Consider the following 23,744-nt stretch of genomic DNA (forward strand, 5'->3'; position numbering starts at 1 on the left):
TTATCTTCCCATGATGAACATAACTTAGCAGATATCTCCTGCCATTGTTCACCTGGATACTCATGCAAACACAAATCTCGAAAAGGTTTTGAATCTAATTCTCCCATTCTTTTAATTCCTAGTTGAGATCAGCCTTTGAACATATCTTGCAAACTCTAGAAGGTAAATTAATGAAAACTCACGCTATTTTACACACCTTGCATGTGTTATCATATTATAGACATAGTTTTTACTGAAAGAATATTAATTGAGTCAGATCAATTACAGAGTGATTGCAGCGTGGCAGAATAAGAAGAGACGAAATCTTACATTTATACATTCTTTACGAGCATCATGTAGTTCTTGTCTATACTGTTGCTCTTTAACTACTAGGAAACTGTAAAGGTTTTCCACAAGCTCTAAGTATTCCATTTTGTCCTTTAATTGACTTCTAAAAGTAGAAATTTGATTGTTCAAATCGCCACCACTTCCTACATAATTCTGATTTCCTAACTCTCTTTTTAGCTGTATATTATTAGATTATTTATTCTAAATAAATTGTCCTCACTGGCTCCGGGTCCTAGATCCGTCACTGCACACATGAAATGTAAATGCATAAAGGGCAAATGATAATTTTATAATAAAACACTATGCTCTAATAGCTGCTTCTACATTATTACATTACCATTTTGTTTTTTGATATATCAATTACATGCCTTTGAACATAATAAGATAAGTTTTGGTAAATTAAACCAGAAAAACAAATAACATATTGGAGAGTGAAATTTAAAAATGCTTAAAAGACCTAATGAAAATGCTCTACTTTCTTTTGCGCTTGTGACTATTCAATTGCCTAATAATATGTTGAACAATTTCTTTCAAAGTGGCTTTTCTTCCCTCCTTCCAGTTCCAAATTTCAGCAATTGCATATCTTCCACTTGAATTGTATTCTTCTATTTCCATTAATGCATTTGTTACAGCCTGGTACACAGCTTCACCGCATTCACTTCTCAGCCCTTTCAATTTTTCATCATTTTCATCTAATGTTTCCTGAAATTATGAGAATCTCAAAACAATTTACTCGACCTTATTTATGTAAAATATGAACTATCTCAGTAACAAATATTTATTCATAGTAGATTGAATGAATGTGTCCTCCATCAATCATGACAGTTTTCTTTGTTATATATCAATATCAATACTTTTTTACAACACTTGGGCCACAAATTAAGACATTGAAATTCTATGGTTGTTTTAGAACTGCTACTCAGTTTACATCCTGAGAACAATCAATTTATTCTTTAAGCTGTACAACCAGACAACTATCATTTGTTGCTATTGTTGAGTCTAACTTTCCCCAACGGGACCATCCTTTCATAGTTTCATTAGATTTAACATAATTATCTGACTTGTCATTGCAGTTAAGCAATGTTAAATGCTTTTAACAAGTATTCATAATGTCAGATACTCAGATTCAATATTTATATGCTCCCCATATGATCTTTTCACATTAATTTAGGTAACAAAAATTATAGTCATTTCGATGCATGGTGAAAATATATAATCATGTACCTGTAATATGCCATTGACCTCAATTTTGTTGAAAGGGTGCCAAGTTGGATCCTTCAGATTTTCCTCCCATGCTGAACATAACTTAGCAGATTTCTCCTGCCATTGTTCATCTGAGTACTTTTGCAAGCACAAATGTTGAAAAGGTTTTGGATCTAATTCTCCCATTCTCTTAATTCCAAGTTGAGATCGACCTCTGAACATACCTCGCAAACTCTACAAAGAAAATCAAAGAGGTCATGCTATTTTACCCACCATGAAAGAGTATTCGTTGTGCCAGAATAAGGACGGATGAAATCTTACCTTTATAGATTCTTCACGAGCATCATGTAGTTCTTGTCTATACTGGTTCTCTTTAACTACTAAAGAACTATAAAGGGTTTCTACATGGTCCAAATATTCCATTTTGTCCTTTAATTTATTTCTGAAAGTAGAAATTTGAGTGTTCAAATCCCCACCACTTCTTACATGACTCTGATCTCCTAACTCTGTTTTCAACTTTGACAATAAAAATTGGAAAATCAGGAAGGAAATTATTCAACAAGGATAATGAATTAAATAGAAGTTATGAAGCAGACAAATATATTAAGCATCAGAATCAAAATATAAACAATTAGTTAATTAAATGAAAAGAAAACTCAAATAGTTTTTTTTTCATATCCCGATATTCATGTTGCATTATATCCTAGTCCTATGTCGTATCCATGCTTTCTAATTATTCTAGACAATGCTTTCTATTTATATTAGGAAAATTAGCAGAGATTTCATGCTCTTTCACCCTCTTGAATAGAGAATGCAGCCGCAATACAAGTATTTTGATTTGAAGATACTGATGTAGCAGAAGTTAGCTTCTTGGGTATAATCTCAGATTGTTTTACTTACAATTGGCATTCAGTGTGCCAAAAGTAATTGAAATAAACATTTGTTGTTAAAAGCTGGATTGGAAATACAAAATACCTATAATCCAAATTTTAACCAAGTTAATACAATTAAACCTGCAAGAAATAGATTTGGGGTCTGATTATAGAAAACCACGCAATTTCCTGTGGTTTATTCAGACACCTGAATGGTCTAATGACTCTTACTGTTACTTACCTTTTCAATCTCCTCAATGAAGTTCTGTTGTAGATCATGTAGAGCTTTACTCTCCTCCAGTTCCTTGATAATCTGCCCATCGTCTTTCTTTAGACATTCCATGTCATGATTCATATTAGCGTTTGTGACCTTCGTCAATTGTAAATCTAGAAAACATAAACATAAGAGTTGAAAAGAAGAAAGCATAGGAAACAAACACAAATTTCTACAATATTGTATAAGCAACTCATGGAATAATGCAGGAGCGTCACATGAAAGAAGTTTAGAGATGAAAGATTAGGTCTTGAATCCAAAGACGAGGCACAACATATAAGTGCATCCTGGGACTGATCCAAGTAGTCCCAAGTCTTGTGAACAAAATTGCTTTTACAGAAACAAATGACTTCACGAAAATGCTGTTTCAAACCAAAATCAAAGTATGGAATTCATGTAGAATTTGATGACAGAATATAGAACTTAGAAAATTTTAAATTCTAGCAAGTTTTCCAAAAGAAAAGATCCACCACATACAGATATCGCTTTCCCTTTCAAACAGCATATTTTAATGTTTTGTGATTCCCTCAATCTCAGATTATGAAATACCTTGATGACATCTTTCTTGCAATTTATCTCTCTCATTCATCAACTTCTGAACCATGTTCAATGATTCACTATGCTTGCATTCCATTTGAAGCAGACTTCTTTCTTTGCAATTAATATTCTCCACAAGCCCTACAATAAGTCTGCGCACAGATGTAAGTGTCTCACTATGTTTGTGCTCCATCTCCATTAACTTATGATTCTTGAACTCAATCTCCCTCTGAAGGCTCTCAATAACCATTCTCTGCTTGCTGAGAGCCTCCTTACACTTGTAACTGTGTTTGCACATTTCAACACAAATTCAAAGAGCCTGCACAAAATAAAGCCAAGTCATCATTATTATGCTTTTATTTGACAAACCAAAACACCCCAAATTCAATGTCAAACAAAAATATATGAAACAGTGAAGACGATTTAGTATCACAACATTTGCGGAATTGTCTTGGCATTGCAACTCACAAACAGGAACTCAAAATACTCATGAAAGTTTTGAACTTTGACAAAGACACAGAAAAGAATTGAGATGGGGAGGGCTGTGACAGAAATGAAAGTTTTCAATCCAACAGTTTTCACAAAGCCCACACTTTGATGCTTACAAGTGGCGGAAGCATATATTTTTCATTTTGTGTGCACCAAATGCAGCTCTGAAACATGAAGAATACTACTGTCTACTACTACTACAATTACAGTTACAGTTGTAACTAACAGAATAGAAAAGAATGAAAAAATGATCAAAACAGAAACATGGAATATAGACATGATTTAAATAATAAATAAAAAGGCATGGATTGCAATACCTGAGATGATGGCTCAAGATTGTTTAGAATGAACAGTGGAAAATGAAAATTTTGAGAGCAATAATGAGTGAAGCAATGCTCAAAACTAACTAAAATTTGAATGACTTAAATATATTTTCGGTGATCTAGGTAAGTTAAAATCTTACATGAACCAAAATCGAAAAAACACAAGCTTATAAATAAACAAAATATTTTATAGGAATCAAACATGAAAAATCGTTAACTTAGATGCCCCAAAATCATATTTAAACTAGTCGGAATGAGCTCTCAACGTGTATGGTAAGCTACTTTGACCGCTAGTTTGACCAACGTTATAGCAGTCATGGATTCGGTGTGAGTGTGATACAAGTTGAGTTTCTCATGCTGTACTGTGCACACGCTTAAATGATTATTTTGTTTAACAATTTTTGTAATATGGATATTTATAAAAAAAAATATAAATAGTTAACGAAATACATGTATAACCTTAATCTAATGATATGTTTTATGTCCACACAGAATTGTTATCAAAATATTTTTTTTTTGGGAATAATATTGCTTGTAAAAGATGAATGAAAAGAGTTATACCAACGAGCGATGAAAAACACTATCAAAATGAAAAAGAAAAACAGAAAAGATAATTCATATGCTTATAAAAAAAAACACATGTAAATGAGTAAGAAAAAGTTGTTTAAATGAATAGGAAAAATTATAAAAATGCGTAACAAATTATGCAAAATTATAAAAATGATTGTTACTAACACTTCTCTTTTCTGAAATAAAATCTGATAACACTAATTGATTTAACTTATGTGTACTTGATACAACACAATGACATTAAAAAAACTTATGTGTAAATAATACTACAACACAATGACAGAATTTTGTATCTAACAATTGTCTTAGTTTGAAAACAAATTTATATAAAGGGACTAGTCCTCTCTAAAGGAGTGAACCTTAGTCTAAAATTCTAAATTCTCGGTGAGAAAGACAACCACATTACATCTGACCACGCCGTAAAAAAATTATCCAGAATTATCACGATGTGTAAATATTAACAAAAAAATGGCAACATATTAAAGTACATGTTTTAGCCAAGCCATCCAAAAAAAGTACATATTTTAGAACATGAATTTTGATAACTATGTTTGGAATTGAGAAGCAAGAAATCACATTTAAGACATAGAAGTTATAACTATTGAATTTTTAAAATCACATTCAAAACACAGCCAAGATGTGAAACCCAGGTAAAGCAGGTCTTGACCCGTCCATCTGTTGATGCAATCAGAAATATTGAACCTATCATCTTCAATGGATTGGACTATCAATGAAACACCCCCAAAAGAAATAGGATTGGAGCATCATAGGGAAGACACTAGAAATGTTGATGGCTGCTGCTCTTTGCCTCACATTTGTGGAGCTCCATCTTTGCTGACCAATTCTCCAGCTCTTTGTTTTTGGCCTTCAAGCTCTCGTTTTCGGCCTTCAGTTCTAAGACCAACTCTGCCATCTTCTGCCTCTCCTGTTGAAGCAAATACACCCTTTGACCCAAGATGAACCAGAAAGAAGCAATCCTTATCTACTCTGCTTCCTACTCAAGCATTGCCTGCCTTTTCCAGCTCATCTATTATGCTCATCCCCTCCAACTTTAAATCTTTCTCTGGATTATCAAATACGCGAAAGAGATATAAGGTTGGTTGGATGGTTAAGAAAGAGGAAAAGGTCGTGTGTTCGATCCTTTCTGCTAACAAACTAATAGTTAACATTTGCCAATAAAAACAAACTTCCTCCAGCAGGGACTCACTCTCCCAGACAGAGGGATGCAACAATAAGCTTTTCAATTCCTTCCTCTTCTCCTTTGATGGCCAACCCTTGATAACATTTCTTTCAGCTTTTGTTTGCTTCACAGCAGCAGCCATAAGATAGTTATTTTTCATTTTATCCTGCAAAAACAATAACTGCCAACACTGTTAAATAAAGCCAGGCTTTCCACGACTCTACAAAAAATGCATGGCACTCGGCTTATAACTGTTCATTGGATAGTTTTAATTATTATTCAATAATGACTGTTGATATACTTTCCATTCTGTTTGTTTCAGTGTCTCCTGTGACAGCAACAGGCTCACTACCTAGGTTAACATCACAGACACAGATTATTAACAAACATTAATTTTCTCTTGGTTTCGTTTCTACCCATTTTTCTTCCCATCTCACTCTACCTTTCCTAACACTCCATTTATTAAATTTCTTCCTTCATCACTTTAAGTACTACCTTGTCATATTCAAGTTCAAGTTCTCGTTTCCTTGTCAGTTGATATTCTTTTTCAATGAATTTAGCATTGAGTTGTTTAACTTGCTCCTGGATAAATAGATGGTCAAATAACATAAATAATAAGCTATTCTGATGGTGACAAAAATTCTTTAACGTCAATTTACAAATCTTAGAAAAAGGTAACACGGACCTTTAAATCATCACCCAGTTTCAATGCATTTTCATAATCATTTTGTTGTTTCACAGCAGCAATGTGGAGAGAGGTAATTTCCATTACATGCTGAAAAACAATGAATGTCTGCAATGTTAAAAAAAAAAAAAAGGCTTTTGCAACCGTCTTCATGCTGACACAGCAAATACACAAGGGGTAAATTTCATCATAGAAAACCATACAAGCTTTCTTTCAACAAGTTAACCATCCACCCAAACATAAAAATTGTTATAGCATACCACTCCCCAAATAACTAGGTAATTGATTTTGGCCCCAAGGTTGTAACTACAAGGCTAAAATATACTTTTGGAGTATTAGTTATTTATACTTTAAAAGATTCATTTTGGTCCTTTAACTTTTAAAGAACCATGTGAAAATATTTTTCATTCCAGATAAACTAGAATTCAGCATAAATCTTGTACAATACCACGTTACAAGTTTATTTCTCAAATAAGAACTAAGAGATAAGTATGTAATCCTTTCCATGCAGAGGCATGTTACAATTCTTACTGACCTTTTTTGAATCACCTCGGTAAACTTCTTTTGCTGCAGATCGATCAGGGACTTATTCCCCTTCAATTCCTTGCTGATTTGTTCATGCTATTTCTCTAAATGTTCCATGTCATGACTTAGATTAGAGTTCATAACCTTCAACTGTTGTAATTCTGAAGAGCATTAAGTGTAACTTGATCAAAAAGAAATATGTAGAGTAAACTCCAATGATATTCTAGAAAGAAATAAAATCACATATACAAGCCTATATACATCAACAAATGCAGGAGAAACAAGTCTTAGTGTCACTAGATATGCAGGACCAGGCCTAGAATCCTAAAGAGGAGAAGAAACACAACATATAGTCATATATTTTTACTTTTACAATCAAATGCAAATGTAAATACTACTACTTATCAATCGTTTGAAAATACAAAGAAATTTTGTTTTCCTTCTAATGCATTTCTCGCAGCGTCTTTGAGTTGGCGTTTTAAACACATGTATCACATGATTTTCATGTCAAATATTATGTTGATGCAGAAGCTAAAAATTGTGGCTTCCGAAAATTCACATCAATTTCGGTTCAGAATCGTTTAGAAACACACACAGTGATTTCGTCTATCTCAAAATATAATATTATACTTTTGTGACATTACTGGTGCAACGTATCTCCCTGGTCCATCAAGTTCTAGATCATGTTCAACGATTCATTATACTTTTTTTTCCATTTCCAACAGATTTCTTTGCCTGGAATCAATGTTCTGTGCTAGTCCAACCATGAGTTCACCCATAATAAGAGCTTTCTCCGCGTGCTTATGCTCCATATCCATAAATTTCTGATTCTGGTTCTGAATTTCCCTCTCAAGGCTCACAATAGCCTCGCTCTGTTTACTAGGACCTTCCTCTTCATGATCACAGTCTACCATTTTGCTACAGAAGGTCCCTGTGACTATTTTGATTATTTCTATTCCAAACCAAAGAACCTTGAAATGAATCAAATGTCAAACACTCAAACTGTTACAGTCTCGTGTCACAACTTAGAGAGAAAAAAAAACCTCAAATATTCATGAAAAAGACAAAAGACAAGAGTGGATTGGTTTAGAAAAGAGAGAGAACCTGTACTGTACTTTACTCTTTAGGGTGCACAGCGTAGCACTGTCTGTGTTGTAGATAAACTGAAAACAAAATGTAGAGACAAACTTGAACTCCAAGAGCTCTTTTAGCTTCCAAGTTCCACCATGCTACGGGATCATTTTTTTATTTTAAAATAACCAAATTCGGTATGAAAGTGTGTTCCAATGACAAATTGATTCCCCGTATTTTTTTGTTACCTGAAAATATCTAAAACTTCTTATTTGCACTCAATTAATTATTCTCCCACCAAGCCTACCAATTTTTGAACAAAATGATAGTTTCATGTTAAAATCAGAAATTGGACCTGGTTAAATAATATGTGTCGACTCACTTGTGTCAAAATTTTTGGTGTTGAATTATCATTTGGTTGGTAGAAAATACATAAACATGTAAAAGTAGATATAATAAATGAAGATAGGTGAAAAATAAAATGAAAAGAAAAATATTTCGTTTGAAAAAAAAAAGATAAAGAAAAAATAAATAAGTGAATAGAAATACGTAAAAAGATAAAATAGTAATAAAGAATTAAAGATATACGAGATTCATTTTTTTTCTTCTGCTAAATATACTCACTTTTTTCCTACTTATTTTTTTTTGTCTTAATAAAATACAGGATGATGGGAAAATTGAAGGGGATGTGAATCATCGCATTCAAGCAGAATGGATGAAATGGAGAAAAGCATCGGAGATGTTATGTGATGCAAAGGTACCGATCAAGCTAAAGGGAAAGTTTTATCGTGCGGTAAGACCGGCGATTTTGTACGGAACAGAATGTTGGGCAGTCAAGAGCCAACATGAGAATAAAGTAGGTGTAGCGGAGATGAGGATGTTGCGGTGGATGTGTGGTAAGACTCGACAGGATAAAATTAGAAACGAAGCTATTAGAGAGAGGGTTGGAGTAGCGCCTATTGTAGAGAAGATGGTGGAAAATAGACTTAGGTGGTTTAGGCATGTAGAGAGAAGACCGGTAGACTCTGTAGTGAGGAGAGTAGACCAGATGGAGAGAAGACAAACAATTAGAGGCAGAGGAAAACCCAAAAAGACTATAAGAGAGGTTATCAAAAAGGATCTCGAACTTAATGATTTGGATAGAAGTATAGTACTTAATAGAACATTATGGCGGAAATTGATCCATGTAGCCGACCTCACCTAGTGGGATAAGGCGTTGTTGATGTTGTTGTCGTCGTCTTAATAAAATATAATGCAATTAAAAGCCGTCACTATTCATAAAATTAAGTTGTTGGAACCTGTAACTTAACGCCATCAATTCCAATTGGACAGGAAGGGTTGCAACGAAGCATTTTTAAAAATTAAGGAACTCTATTGAATTTTAAAAAAATTAAGAGACATAATTAAACATTTTTAAATAATTAAGGAACCAAATAAATAATTAAGTCTATTTCTTCCTTCTCCACCCTATCCCCCCAAATCAAACTAGTGTTCTTTTGTTTTTTGGTTTCTTTTTCTTCTTTTTGTTTTGTAATGGTAATACCCTTTTGTATTTTATTCATCATTTTCTGTATTTCCTTTACCCTGTTTTTATAATATATATTTTTCTTCTTAAGTGGCTTAATTTGATTTAAAAACTAGTAAAAGAAGGTTTAGAAATGGAAAGCGAGACAAACTAGTGTTTACTCAAAATTATTTTTTTTTCATTAAATAAAAATATCTTAATCTCATCTTGATTTAATGTTTCACATTAACACTTTATGTTTATTAGAGGAGATGAGATGAAATAATGTAAATGAAGTTAAGGGTGCGCTGTCAGACCCCTGAATTGATGCATTGTCTTGAAGTAGAGGAGAAAATAAAGTTAAGAAAAATGTTAGCTTTGTTTCCTGCTTCGAGCATGTTTAGAAAACATTATTTCTCAAGATTTCAGTTGTTTTTGTTGTAAAAAAGCTGTATGTAAAATAGACTGATTTAACTTGTGTGAAAATAATACAACAGACAGGTTTTTATATCTAACAATCGTCTTAATTGGATCAAGGTCGAGAGACTGTAAAATATAATTTGCACCAAAATGACAATTACTCAAAGAAACATGTTAAAATTAAAAGCCAAATGATATAGTCATACAAGTTTAACTTCAATGTCTTCTGCCACACAAGATTACAAAGGCTTGTCATTATGAATGCAGTTTGCTTCTGGGCACATGCCCACAGGAGCTAAGTGCCAAGTAATGAAATAGCTTGACATTATCGAAAAATAACTTAACCTAAACAAAACCGCTAGGTTTGCTGCTCTCCCAATATGGACGCATGCACCAGGCTGCCATGCATAATTCTCTCCCCGAAACCAACATCAACCTTTCAGAAATACAATCCTTAGTTACATGGGCAATAATTGAAACGATAACACTAATCATATAAATAGGTGGGGGTTGTGAATAATGAAAATTAACCACTAATTTCTTGTTATCTATAATTAAGTAAGCCACATACCAATAGCTTTTAAAATCTTTTTCTTTCTATGATCTAGCTATAGCTATAAAGTTTAAAAGACAAATGCAGTAACCTAATATACTTATAAACAAACCTTCACGTCATTCCCCTCTTGCGTTTAAGAACTTTCCATTGATTTGACAGAAATTGTACTCCTTCTTTCAGAGTTGCTCTCCTTCCTTGTTTATAGTTCCATAATACTGAGGTTAAGTATCGTCCACTAGGATTATGTTCATTTATTTCCAACAAAGCTTCCACCACTGCTTTATATGCCCCTTCACCCAAGTCATTTTTCAACCCATTCAGCTTTTCATCGTCATCTCTAATAATTTCCTGAAATGAAAAATGCATGAAGCTAGATTACAAAGTGCATAGAGTCCATTTTAATATAATTATAGACTAAAATGAATTAATAACCCTTGTATACATCAAATTGTTATATTAGAATGATATTTGTCCTAAAGCAGTAGCAGAACAATTGAAGGGTGTACTTCTGTTCCTGCTTAAAACAAATGCTAGCAAGCAATACACTCTAATACACTATTTCTAGCACACTCCACCATTTGGTTAAATTTATGGGATGCCCACTAAATGATGCAAGTCCTATCCCCTATTCAATGACTGCTATTTACTATTTAGTGGGACTCATGAATTTTCACCCAATAGTGGAAATGTTAGAAAGCTTGTGTTATAGAGGAACAGAGGCAGTGTAATCCAATTAATTTTAAGGTGGCGTCCTGATTTTTCAAGTATCTCAGGATGTGTTAAGAACTGGAATCTGATACGAGTATTCCCTCTTCATTGATATTAATCTTTTATAAGTATCAGTGGAGGGATTACTGAGTGTGTCTCTCATTCTCTGATGCTGGAAAACAGAAAAATACAAGGTAGAAGAAAATGCAACAGGTTTGTCAAAGGACCTGGTTCCTCCCACCTAACCTAATATCCCTCACCAATCCTTATCAGCATGGTATACACTTATGTTCTAGACTATCAGCATGATATTCACTTTATTTCACATTGTATTCTCCTTTATCAACCACCCCCTTCTTGTACAATACACTTAATAGGGATATATCAATAAAATACAAGTTAAATACTCACCTCCCAGGCTCCCATAAGCACCATCATTTTCGTATTTGACCATAAGCACAGTTTTTTTTGCAATTTTATTTTGCTGTTCAAGCCTTCCAGGCTTACAAAATTACATGAAGAAAATGCAATTTCGGGGGATGGAAATGAGCCAGGCTAGGCAAGGCTAGGCCAATTTATCAGACTTGAGTGTCTATAAAATGGCCTGGCTTAAAAGGTTATTTAAAAGTTTGAAACATTAAAATTGGCTGCTATTCTTAGTTTCCACGTCATGCTTCCCCAATTAAGCAATAATCACCTATGACTCTTCTAGTTAGCACAAACCTTCCTCGACTCCATTAAACATCAGACCCTAAGGGTGTATTCTTGGGTTTCAGAGGGGAAGGGAGGCGAGAGCAATTTTTTATTTTTAATTAAAAGAGTCATGTAATGTTTATAATAATAGATAAAAGATTAGAACATTAGGTTTATGCCAATCTATTAATTTATTTTTCTCGTTTTTTTAAATAATCAATTTAGAGAATATGTATTAAAAAAAAAACTGCCCTCCCATCACCATCCAAAACCCCACTTCCGAACACACCCTAGAGTGAAAGGATCAATATAAAGAATACCCTTAGATAACACCAGGTGAAACTAGGAAGTATTACAGGTTCTTAAAGACAAATAGTGTTCCAATCCAGAGAATGGAGATCGTCAAAACATTTATTGTCTCATTAAGGACAATAAAGATAAATAACAAAGTGAACCATGTTTGATTAAGAGTGACAGGCAATGAAGCACATAGACTTCAGGATAATTTCAGGAGACCTATAAATATGTTTAACATAGACACACCTTTTCTTTTCCTTCAACCATGATAACTTTGAATGGATGCCAATCTGGGTCCTTTAGATATTCTTCCCACAATGAACACAGTTCTGAAGCTCTCTCTTCAGCATCCTCCTCATTATATCTTTGCTTCATTGCTTCAAGGAATGGTCTAGTATCAAGTTCCCCCATTCTCTTCAAACGAATATTTCCATGAGATTGCAACTCTTTAATGGCCTGCAAGTGAGAAAAGAAGATTACTAATAAATCTTGAAAGCAATATTAGACAGTTAAAAGTCCAAGAAAGCTTTAAAAATTGCAACAACAAAAAAAATCAGTACATAACACCCATGATAAAAGTAATGAAAATATAGGCAGAGAATATCCACACAATCATAGTTAGGACTCGTCTGGATAATCAAATGAGCCATTAAAAACATTTAAATTTTATTCAAATCACTTTGCTACCTTGCTATGAATCATAAAAGGAAAAAGTGCAATGCTCTATAAAAATGTAAATTCATAACTTATAACTTATGAGACCATGTGTGCATCAATTCATAAAACACTTTAAATGGGCAAGTAAAATCATCATAAAAACACTACCAGCCCTTGACCCAAGTGAAAGAATAGTTACACTCGACTGAACCTCATTGAGATGCTCTAGCAAATTCATTTGAAGAATTAGGAGGAACACATATTTGAAAAAAAACGCTTACATCAACCAATGCTTGTCGAGCTTCCTGCAACTCATCATTACTCTCACGCTCTTTAATGATTAGTGTTTGGTTCAATGCATCTAAGTCTTGAAGTGACTGCTCCTTGTCCCTTAAATCCTTTTGTAGTGTATCTACCTTATTCAGAATTTCTGCATCTTCGTCATCTTCCATGTGCTTCAGCACACTTAATGAACCTTTTAATTGCTGAATCTCCAACTCCAGCTCTTGTTTCATATCAAGTTGTTTTTGAAGCTGAATGATTTTAGCATGGAGTTGTTCTTTTTGCCTCTGTATAAAATATAAATAGCATTAATACTTATACTATGTCATTCTGGTGCTGATGAGGACACTTTTGGTTACTAACAAAGCAAAAAATGGGCAACACACCTTTTGATCTTCAGCCAGTTTCATAACATTTTCATCAGCTTTCATTTGCTCTAAAGCAGCCATCTGAAGAGAGGTATTTTTCGATGCATTCTGCAAAACCAATAAATGTCAGCAGTGTTAAATAAAACCTTCCACAAGCTTCATGAGCAGATTATAATTTTAAATGATTTTAAAGACACGGAAAAAACAGATTATGTAAAAAAAAAATTGATTTACAGTCCTTAAGCAAAATCCTTAATGAGAGTAAACAGAATTATGGAAAAACGGAAAACCAATGGCATGAAATGCTTTGGAATACAACTCTAGATTGATCACACTCTTGTCCCTTCTCACTCCCCCAAATTTCCATTTTCATCCCAGAAATTAACATGTTTTGGATTCATGACCTTCAACAGCGTACACCTTAAATAAAAACCAGATTCATCAAATTCCCGGTGTTAACAGAATTCATTATCCACAAATTTAATGGAAATTTTTTTTAAACCAATCATTTCATGATAATCAAGCCCAATAAATAAAAATGGGAAAACGATTGATCTTGGTAGCAGACTCCTACCTTGAAAGCTCTGAAACATCTATATATCAACCATAATAATCAATCAACCTAAAACAATAAATATTATTTCTTCAATCTTAATTTCACAGGAATTTCAATCATAGTATACTACAGGAAATGCAGCAAAAAAACACTATACCTCCTCAATTTCTTCTGCCAACTTTTTTCTTTCACTTTCGTTATGTGCCTCACGTTTTTCCAATTCAACTTTCCGTAACTCAAGCTCATTTTTGTGAGATTCCAGTTGCAATTTGAGCTTTTCATGGTCAGTAAAAATCCTTTGGAAGTGATCCCTGGCACTTGACTGTATTTTCTGTATCTCTGAAGAGAAGGAATCATACCATAAAACAATGTTGTTACAACAGATCAGCAGCATTTTAAAATAATAGTCAATTGTTAAGATATAAAATTGAATTACAACACAATATTCTGAAGAAAATAATTTAGCAATGGCAAATCCTACGGTGCCAACGTCTACGATGATTCAATCAATGAATGGCTATTTGGTCCTAAGGCTCAATAAATATAGATACCTTCATTATAAGCTTGAATGAGTTTATCTTTATCCTTCATAACAAGGTTCATTTTATCTGTAGTCTCGTGGCATCTCACTTCTATCTCTTTTAAGTGCTTATTCTTGACCTGAATAATGTTAGTTAAATTCGAGACAAGTTTATCTTGCCTCCGAGCTTCTTCTTCCATAAGCTCGGATATGGTTTTGACATCACCCATCCTTCGCAGATGTTCTCCATAAATACTGTTCATCTTGTAGTCATCTGCCCGGGCAACCCATGCATAAAGACCAGACTTCTGCCCAGAATTAGTAAACCAATCCTTTTTACCATGATGATCTAATTCGTATGCTCTTTCAAATGCCAATGCATTATGTAAGCCTGGCCAGTTTTTATTGAATTCCACAAGAGCAGTTCCAGAGTGACCCCGGAAATTCCACAAAGGATTAACTCGCACTGGATTGAAACCCCTGCTTCTGTACTCATCCCTCAGCCTAGAACCACTCTCACCAACACAGCGTCCATCTTCTGTCCGTCTAGTTGGAATATTAACTACAACTCCAATCCAAGGCCACACAAACTGATCATTAGAATTAACAGAAGGATCACTTTCATCTTCCGGTTTTGAATCATTTGATGGAACATCTACATTCATGAGATCCTTTTTCAAATATTTCACTAAAGCCAAATGATTAGCCTTGTCTCTTGCTTTTCTCTTTTGTGAACTACTCTGACCCACCCCAGAAGCATGTTGAAGGAGCTCCTTGTATAAATAATCCTGCTTTCTCTTTTTAGGGCAGTAGGGGCAAGTGAAAGTCTTGCCCGATGTTCTCACATCCTGACTTCCATTTTTCAGTTCTTCATAGGATTTATCTTCATACTCACTAATTTCAGATTCACTAATATCAGTATCCTCATCAGAGCAGCTGTGAGCCATTACAGTTCCTGCAAGGCTTATTATTATTATTATTATTATTATTATTATTATTATTATTACACCACCTGAAAGATAAATGTAGTGTTAGAACTGACTGTTGTTCTGTTGCAGTGCAGACAAATTTCATTAAGTATCGCATTCAGAACCAGGGAAAAGCACTAAACTCGAACAGAAATTTTATTACAATCATTTCATCTAACCAAATCCTCCAATACTAGAAAAATAAGAAACTATAAGGTTCCTACAATGTGAAACTGGAACTGCACACTATTAAACAGATCAAACATGAACACAAACACACAGAGCCTGCGGGAACCACCACAAATAAAGTAATAAATACAATGTAATAAAGAAATGCAAATAGCAAGCGTAACAAACAAAACCATACAGATTATCAACCTGCAATAACTTTCCCACACTCAAAAAGGGGCATACAATATCCATATTCATCAGCATTAAAACATTGAACACAGTCACACAGATAGTCCCAGTTTCTAAGCCATGCATGCATTAATCAGCAAACGACAACACATCATTCACTGAAAAAATTCAAAACAGCCGATAAATCAACGCCTCTAGCACCACAAAAATAACTAAAGCCCTGATTCTGCATTCCCCTCTTCTCACTCTTAACACTATGTCCCACTAGTCCCGCATTGGCCCAACCCCAATGTAGTTCAAAACAGCTTTTGATCAAAACATTACACAGAGCTTTGGAAGAAGAAGAGAAAAAGAAACATTTACCACTAAAAATTAAGCAAACTCAAATATGCACCTATAAAAGTGGAAAGTATGAGAAAGACTGATGAGATCACATGCACGGGGAGAATCCAAGTATAGAGGTAAAAATGGCAGAGAGAATTTGAACTTCGAAAAAGGGAAGCTCCTTCAAAAAGATTTTCCCCTCTTCTCACTCTAACACCGAAGAAGAGCTTTTAATAAATAAATAAAAATTACAGAGAGCTCTGAAAGAAGAAAAAAAAAACATATCACTAGAAATTGAGCAAAACCAAATATGCAACGATAACAGTAAAAAAAAAGTATCAGAAAAAGACATGCAAGAGAAGAGAATTGAATTATTGACGAATTGGGTAAAAATGCAGAGAGAAATTGACCTTAGGAAAAAGTGGAAGTTCCTTCAAAAATGGATCTGGTTCTGGTGTGTGTGACCTAATAGAAAGAAAAGGAATCAAACCAAAGTGTAAAAATTCTGAATTTGGGGTTTTGTTTTGTATTGAGTGAGTTTTGACTCTCAACAGTATAACTCAGCACTACTCACTCATTCACTGCTGACTAGGGCTTCGTGCTGCTATTGGTTCTTCCATTTGGCCACGCGCACCCATGACACGTGCAATTTTGGAACTTCGAGTTGCTCATGAACCTGGATGACGTGGAGCTTTTTCATTGGAGCGTGAAATACATGGCCCCCCTCGCGAGTGCGTCAGTACTTGAAATGAAACAGAGTTCACTCTGCACAAAATGCGTTATAATTGGCATCGCCGTTCCCCGAGCACGACACAAGCCAAACTAGTTAATGTTTTTTTTTTTTTTTGTACACTTTCATGTTATAATTACCTACTAATGTAATATTTTATTTTCAGTGAATTTCACTAATTTTTTTGAATAAATCTAAGATTGTATATATATTTTTTAAAAAATTTACAACAAATTCCATCAAAAAAACATATGCCATAATCATATTCAAATAATAAAAAGGATTAGTTTAATATATAAAAGATGTTAATGTAATATTTTTTTAAATAATTAATGTAAAGATAAAAAATGAAAAACATCATAAGAAATTTGAAAAAATCTCATAGTGTTAATGATATTTACTTTTTTATTTATATTATATTTACCTTTGTGTAATAAAACTATTTTAAATACAAATAACTATACAAAATTTTCATGTGGTTTATGATTTTTCACAACAAATTTCTATGTGATGTAAAATCAGCCTTTTGTTTTAATTTTTTAGACTGTTTATTGTTTGATTATAAATACATTAAAATAAAAAAAATATTTTTAAAAAATAATATTTCCTATATTAAAAATTAAAATTTATTCAACATTTATTTTTAAACAATTTAAAATATTTAATAAAATTTATTTAATACTTTTGTATCATAAAAGTAATAAACCCTTTGTTTTTTAATGGAAAGGTGTTTCGCCTTTTAATTGTGTTCATAAAGTTTATTCCTGATGTAATAGGCTGTCAATGAATATTTTGATCCCTCGATAAAAGAGATATTGAAGTAATAACAAATAAAAGTAATAAATCTTTGTGTTGTAATGAAAAGGATATTTTAATGTAAATATTAATATTTATTTTTAAAATAATTAAAAAAATATTTGATAAATTGTATTAATATTTTAATTAATATTTCCAAAATTCAAAGTACTTGTTTATAGTATTCCTCTTAAAAAATAAATATATACCAGATAAATTATTCACTGATATTTTTATATTTAAATATTACTTATTAAGTCTGACATTAATAGAAAAAATTCAAGGTTGTGACATTTTTCAGGGAAATAAAATATATAACATTTAATGAAAATCCAAAGAATATTTAATGTTTTGTTTCAGGTAATAAAAATATTGAAAATATAAGTAATTATGAAAATATCTCAAGTGCTATATGATTTTTGCAACAAATTTCTATGCGTCGAACAGTTAATTTTATGTTTAATTTTTTAGATTGTTCATTTCATGATTACAAATACTTATTAAGAAGTAAATAAATATATTTTATATTAAAAATTATACAAAAATTATTTTTTGAAGTTTAATAAATTTAATAAAATATATTGAATACTTTCATATCATAAAAATAATAAATCATTTTTTTATCCCAATAAATAACGGTGATATTGAAACATATAAAACTGGTAAAAGTAATAAAAATAAAATAATTTTGCGGTGAGCGTGGATCGAACACGCGACCTTCAGATCTTCAGTCTGACGCTCTCCCAACTGAGCTATCCCCGCAATTAATAATAAATATGAAATAAAATATAATAATTATTGCAAAAAATATTTTAACAGTTTAACAAAATCATACTAAAACGCCGTCTGTGGGGATCGAACCCACGACCACGTGGTTAAAAGCCACGCGCTCTACCACTGAGCTAAGACGGCTTGTGATAATTTAAAAAAAAAACAATATAATTTGTAATCAAATACATGTAGTAAACTTTTATTTGAATTACTATTGAGTAACAATGTTCAATGTAATCGAAATAGTCTTTAGTGAAATATTTGAGCTTTGGAAATATAATTGGACTATAACTATTGAAACCGATGAGCCTGTAAATTGATAGATTATGATTCTAGTTCAATTATTTTTTTTCCATTTATTTTGTTTTAGATAGTCAAAGTTAAAGTATAATTACTTAATTATATCTTTTGTGGATACAAAAATGTTTTTAAACCAAAATGTTTTTAGCTATGTTATTGAAGGAGTGCTTAGATATAATTTAATTAAGCATCATTTATTAAATATCGGGTTATCAAATCAGAATTTATTTATAGATTTGACTGATAAATTTATTGAAATAAGTTAAAAGTAATACTTATATTGATAAGTATCAATATGAAATTATCTGAAATAAAATTTTAAAAAAAGTTTATATTAACATAAAATTAAATGTACTTTTATAAAGGTTTTCGAAATGCCATTAAGTAATAGATGTATCTATTGAAAAATACTTAAATATTCAGTTGAATCTTACTTTTACCTCATTTTTCTTTATTTTTCATTTTTTAAAAATGTTACTTCTAACATTTTTCTCTCTTCCTTTTATTTTTTTTCTCTATATCTCACTTTTTTCACTCATAGACTACCAAAAGTAAGTTCGAATCATCAATGAGATTAATCATCATGAAGATAAATTAGAAGATTGATAATACATACTAATTCGATGACATAACAATTTAGTAAATTTATCTATGTATTGATCCTACTTTCCAAAAGGATCAAATACAACTAAAAATGATGAAACTTCACTACATGATGACGATTCCAAAATCAACATTTAATTTCCAATTTATATTATTGTTGGCCAACTGCTATTGCAAATACTAGTTGCTGTCCTTCCTTCCTCGTTTAGTTTCTCCATTGAACTCTTCTTCAACCTATGCATTAATCCCCACAATAACAAAATTATTCAAATAGGTAACGTATGAATTCCATTACCAATACTATAGTATAAGATAGAAACAAAATTTCCATTGCCATTCAACACATGTAAAAAAAAGTTAAGGTATTGATTTGCCTTAAAAAGAATAACTAACTAGTTAGCATGTCATTTATCCATGTGCTTAAGGTATCTTCACAAAATTATGCTTGTAAATTTTATATCTTGTAAATGTAGCATCCATGCATTTGAATTTGCAAGCCATTGATTCATTCGAAGGTTACCTTAAAAGTTATACCAACATCAATTTCTCCACAATAAGATTGATCTTCACGAATTACTCTGTACTTGAGAGGTTGCAGCTCAGCTGCACCATCCCCTACCCCTATGGCTAATAAGTCTTCCACATAGACTCTACATACAGAGAAAAATAGCTTCTTTAAAGCATGAACATTTATACAAAAAAGAGTGAGATTTGCTTGATTAAATAAATAATGAATCTATCTCCAATCTATTGGTAGCATATATTTACTATATTAATGAAGCTATTGAAGTCTTACATGGCTTGACCAACAAAGTCATCTGCAGATAACGAATCCTTGTCCATGATTTTTAAGATGACCTTGTATGAGTTACTTGGTGTAGGATATTCTACCTTAAACTCAAATTTCTCATTCCACACCGGATTATTGCCCTGTCCTGCATTGTCGTAAGAGCCATTAAACCATTTTTTTCCCTCATATCCTTAATTATCTTCTAGAGGTTATGAAAAAGATTTAAATGATGACATATTAATAGTAGTTGATTGATTACATTTATAGGCCAAATTATTATACTCTATATACACTCTTGTCAAAATACATATTTTGTCTTCATCAATAGCTATCAATCAAGTCTATTTTCAGTAGTCTATTTAACACGCTTAAAATGAAGTTTAAGGAATTCCTCATATATATTATAAGAAAAAGACACAATATATTAATTTTATTTTCTATTTAATTGTTACCTCATTTTTTTCCTATATTTCTCTTTATCTCCATTACATCATTTTTTTACCTCTATTCCTCATATAAAGCTCTATAGTTACATATATTTAATTTTCTTGTAATTCAAAGCAAAAAGAAGATAGTATACCATACTAATTTCTCGAGTGATTTGAATGTCAACTCAACTATAATAGAACTCACCCTTAGCAACACTACTCCTTCGCTCTTGACCGTTGTACTGTATCACAACATACGGGTCCATACTACCTATTAACAGAAGAGAAAAGGACAAATAACAATGAAGGTTGTTAGAATAGTTAAAGTATAAGTTAGGACAGAATAACTTGAACATATATACTAAAAAGAACAAAGAATAAGAAGAATGCAAATCAAAGGAGAACCCGGTCCATAGTACATATATTGGTGTTTGATATTTATTTTTTTCTGAAAGCAAATAATTGAAAATCACGAGACTAACTCTCCTAACAAAGTTCTAAGATATTATTTTTTGGTTTGGTTAAAGGGGAACTCATTTGGTTAAAGGGTTCATGGAATCAACATAAGATATGTTTCAAGAACATGGTGTAGAAGAAAAATAAAACACATTTGAAAACAAAATGAGGCCATATATACCAAAGAAATCAGTGTCACACAACCCCTTTGCTTTCACAAGCTGCACCTCCATAAACCCAATTGCCATCTCTTTCTCTCTCTAACCGTGTCTTTGTCCCTGAAGATTATAAGCCAGCAAAATTCTTACAATTAATGTCTAATAAGTGTCTTCTTTCTACGTTGGAATGGGTGGTACTTGCTTTATATAGGACTTTAGCATTCACGGGGTCAACCACATAACCAACCCACCTTCGTCTCAAGTCTTTCCATTTTCTAAACCACAATAAACAATTGTCGATTGGCACTGGTAAATGATACAATGACTCGGTAAGCCTTCCTCTAGGGATGCTACGTACCTTAGAAAAGTAATAGATAATTGGCATTAATTAGTCTTTTTTACTCTCATCACGTGATAAATATTCATCTTATTATTATATAAAGTTTAAGTTATTGTTAGGACTTAAAAGTGTACTTTAACTAAGAATATTTATATCCTAGTGGCTCAACTTTAACCATAACTTCTTAATTTTATCAACATGTAAACTCGAAGGTAATGAACACTTGAACATTGGTCACCTACTCGGAATCTATTCAACTCAACAGTCCAATGTATAAAGGTCATTCAAAAGGGACATGTATGTCAGTTTGGTCGAACTCTCGTGGAATTAAATTAGAATGGTTTGACATGACAAGAAAATTCGTACCCGTGGGTATCCACCCGAATTTGTCCCGACTTTGACGGGTAATATTCGAGTTGATCGCGTATGGGTACGGGTTCGGGTTTTCCCCGATAACCAAAAGTCGGGTACGGATACGGGTATGGGATTACTAGACCCGTCCCGACCCTGAACCCGAACCTGCCCCGCCACTTAAAATCTTTAGAATTTTTGTATAATTTAATCAAAAGACATATAATTTTTATTACTAGTTAATTTTATTTTAAAATTTTTACATAATTTAATATTATTTTCTTAACTATTTATGTAGACACACGCGTTATAATAAATTTATTAATATATAAGTAGTTAAAAATAAATGTTTAACAATCAATTTATTTTTTTCTAAAATCAAATTTTTAATATTTTTTTACAAAAAAAATATTTTTCTAAATGGTGTGTGGAACGGGGTTGGGGATACCCGATACCCGACGGGTACGGGGATGGGACAATAAACTAAAACCCGTCGGGTATCGGCTACGGGTATGGGAATATGTTGAGGAGTCGAAGTAAGGGATTGGAAAGATAATACCCGTACGCGACTCGCCCCATTGTCATATCTAGTTTCACAACTCAAGTTGCAACATGAATAATATGGTGATATTATTTTAATTGTGTTTATCATTTGTCTCGTGTTGTTACCAACTTTAAGGGTGGTTTTCTAGATTCATGAATTTCGAAATTTGGGATCCAAGACCAAGAGTCAAATTTTGAAGGCATTGGCACTCATGATGATGCTCGTGGATCATTGCAGAATTTGGTTGAAAATGAAACCATTCACGTGCACGAGCGTTTGGGCAAGCAAAACTTAAAAAAATACATTTTCAGTTTTTATAAATGATGAAAAATAGTACTATCACTTTATTTTTACTCCATTTCTTATTTTTAAATTTTATACAAGATATAATGAAATTCAAACATCACATTCTTATACAAGTATTTGAAAAAAGGTAGCAAGTTTACAATAATTTATAAAAAGAAAAAATTTCAAATCAAACCGTTCTTAATTTTTTCAAACAAAACCAAGTCCAAGCGACAATTTCTATCAATAATTAAGTACATTATGGGGAGCATTCTAGAGCATAACATTGCAAACTGAAACACAAATTAACGTTCCTACGAAACCACGCGCACAATAGAAAGATACAGAGGTTTTGGTCTATCAAACCCAAGTGAAGAAAAAAAAACTAAATCACATATATAACATCAGCCACTTCAACAAGAAAAACTACACCAATTTTTTTGAAGCTACCCAGAAGCAGTGTTTATGAAACACTTCCCTAATAGTAGCTAATAGATCATGCCAAATACTAAACCTGTTTGTACAATCATTATGAATTTGTGAAAAAACAAAATTTATCAAATAATTTAGTTCTGTTATCATTCGTTAGTGCTTGTATATCTACAATCTATGAAATAAATTATAATGTATTTTTGACAAACATTTTTAGCTAATTATTAACTTTTTTTTATTAGCTGATAAACTTGTTTGATCATATTAATATTAATAGTATTTGATAGACATTTTTTTTATAGCTTGTTGCATTTTCTAAGATACTAGAATAAGCAACATTTTTTTAGACACTAGCTTCTTATATTTTATTTTCTTTTTACCCTCAAAATATTTATATATTTACCTCAAAAGTGTGCAATGATATTATCATACTAACAAGCATAATGAAGAGACTCATTTTCTTTTTGGTAGAGTATAAAAAAACTCATCTAA

General features: G+C 32.2%; 2 protein-coding genes and 2 non-coding genes across 4 annotated transcripts; all 4 read right to left on the reverse strand.

Annotated features, from left to right (window-relative positions):
• Nucleotides 1-651: 651 nt before the first annotated feature.
• Nucleotides 652-15,629, reverse strand: LOC114396223 (kinesin-like protein KIF20B). The gene is made up of 18 exons (XM_028358128.1): nt 14,649-15,629; nt 14,255-14,436; nt 13,560-13,649; nt 13,173-13,460; nt 12,481-12,690; nt 10,651-10,884; nt 7,690-7,956; nt 7,247-7,309; nt 6,461-6,550; nt 6,271-6,357; nt 6,077-6,127; nt 5,783-5,941; nt 5,409-5,520; nt 3,226-3,522; nt 2,644-2,789; nt 1,852-2,046; nt 1,552-1,764; nt 652-1,029 (listed from the first exon to the last, which is right to left on the reverse strand). The coding sequence occupies exons 1-18, from the start codon at nt 15,562-15,564 to the stop codon at nt 799-801; spliced, it is 3,831 nt and encodes a 1,276-aa protein (XP_028213929.1). The 5' UTR covers nt 15,565-15,629; the 3' UTR covers nt 652-798.
• Nucleotides 15,630-18,483: 2,854 nt separating this feature from the next.
• TRNAF-GAA lies at nt 18,484-18,556 on the reverse strand. The gene has a single exon. It is a non-coding gene; the product is annotated as a tRNA-Phe (tRNA).
• A 78-nt stretch (nt 18,557-18,634) lies between these two features.
• Nucleotides 18,635-18,706, reverse strand: TRNAK-UUU. The gene has a single exon. It is a non-coding gene; the product is annotated as a tRNA-Lys (tRNA).
• A 728-nt stretch (nt 18,707-19,434) lies between these two features.
• LOC114394561 (elicitor-responsive protein 1-like) lies at nt 19,435-21,548 on the reverse strand. The gene is made up of 5 exons (XM_028356178.1): nt 21,324-21,548; nt 20,892-20,957; nt 20,265-20,403; nt 19,989-20,118; nt 19,435-19,702 (listed from the first exon to the last, which is right to left on the reverse strand). Exons 1-5 carry the CDS (start codon nt 21,388-21,390, stop codon nt 19,649-19,651), a joined length of 456 nt encoding a protein of 151 aa, XP_028211979.1. The 5' UTR covers nt 21,391-21,548; the 3' UTR covers nt 19,435-19,648.
• Nucleotides 21,549-23,744: the final 2,196 nt, after the last annotated feature.

The sequence above is a fragment of the Glycine soja genome, chromosome 18 (genome assembly GCF_004193775.1).
Source record: "Glycine soja cultivar W05 chromosome 18, ASM419377v2, whole genome shotgun sequence".
Lineage (NCBI taxonomy): Eukaryota > Viridiplantae > Streptophyta > Magnoliopsida > Fabales > Fabaceae > Glycine > Glycine soja.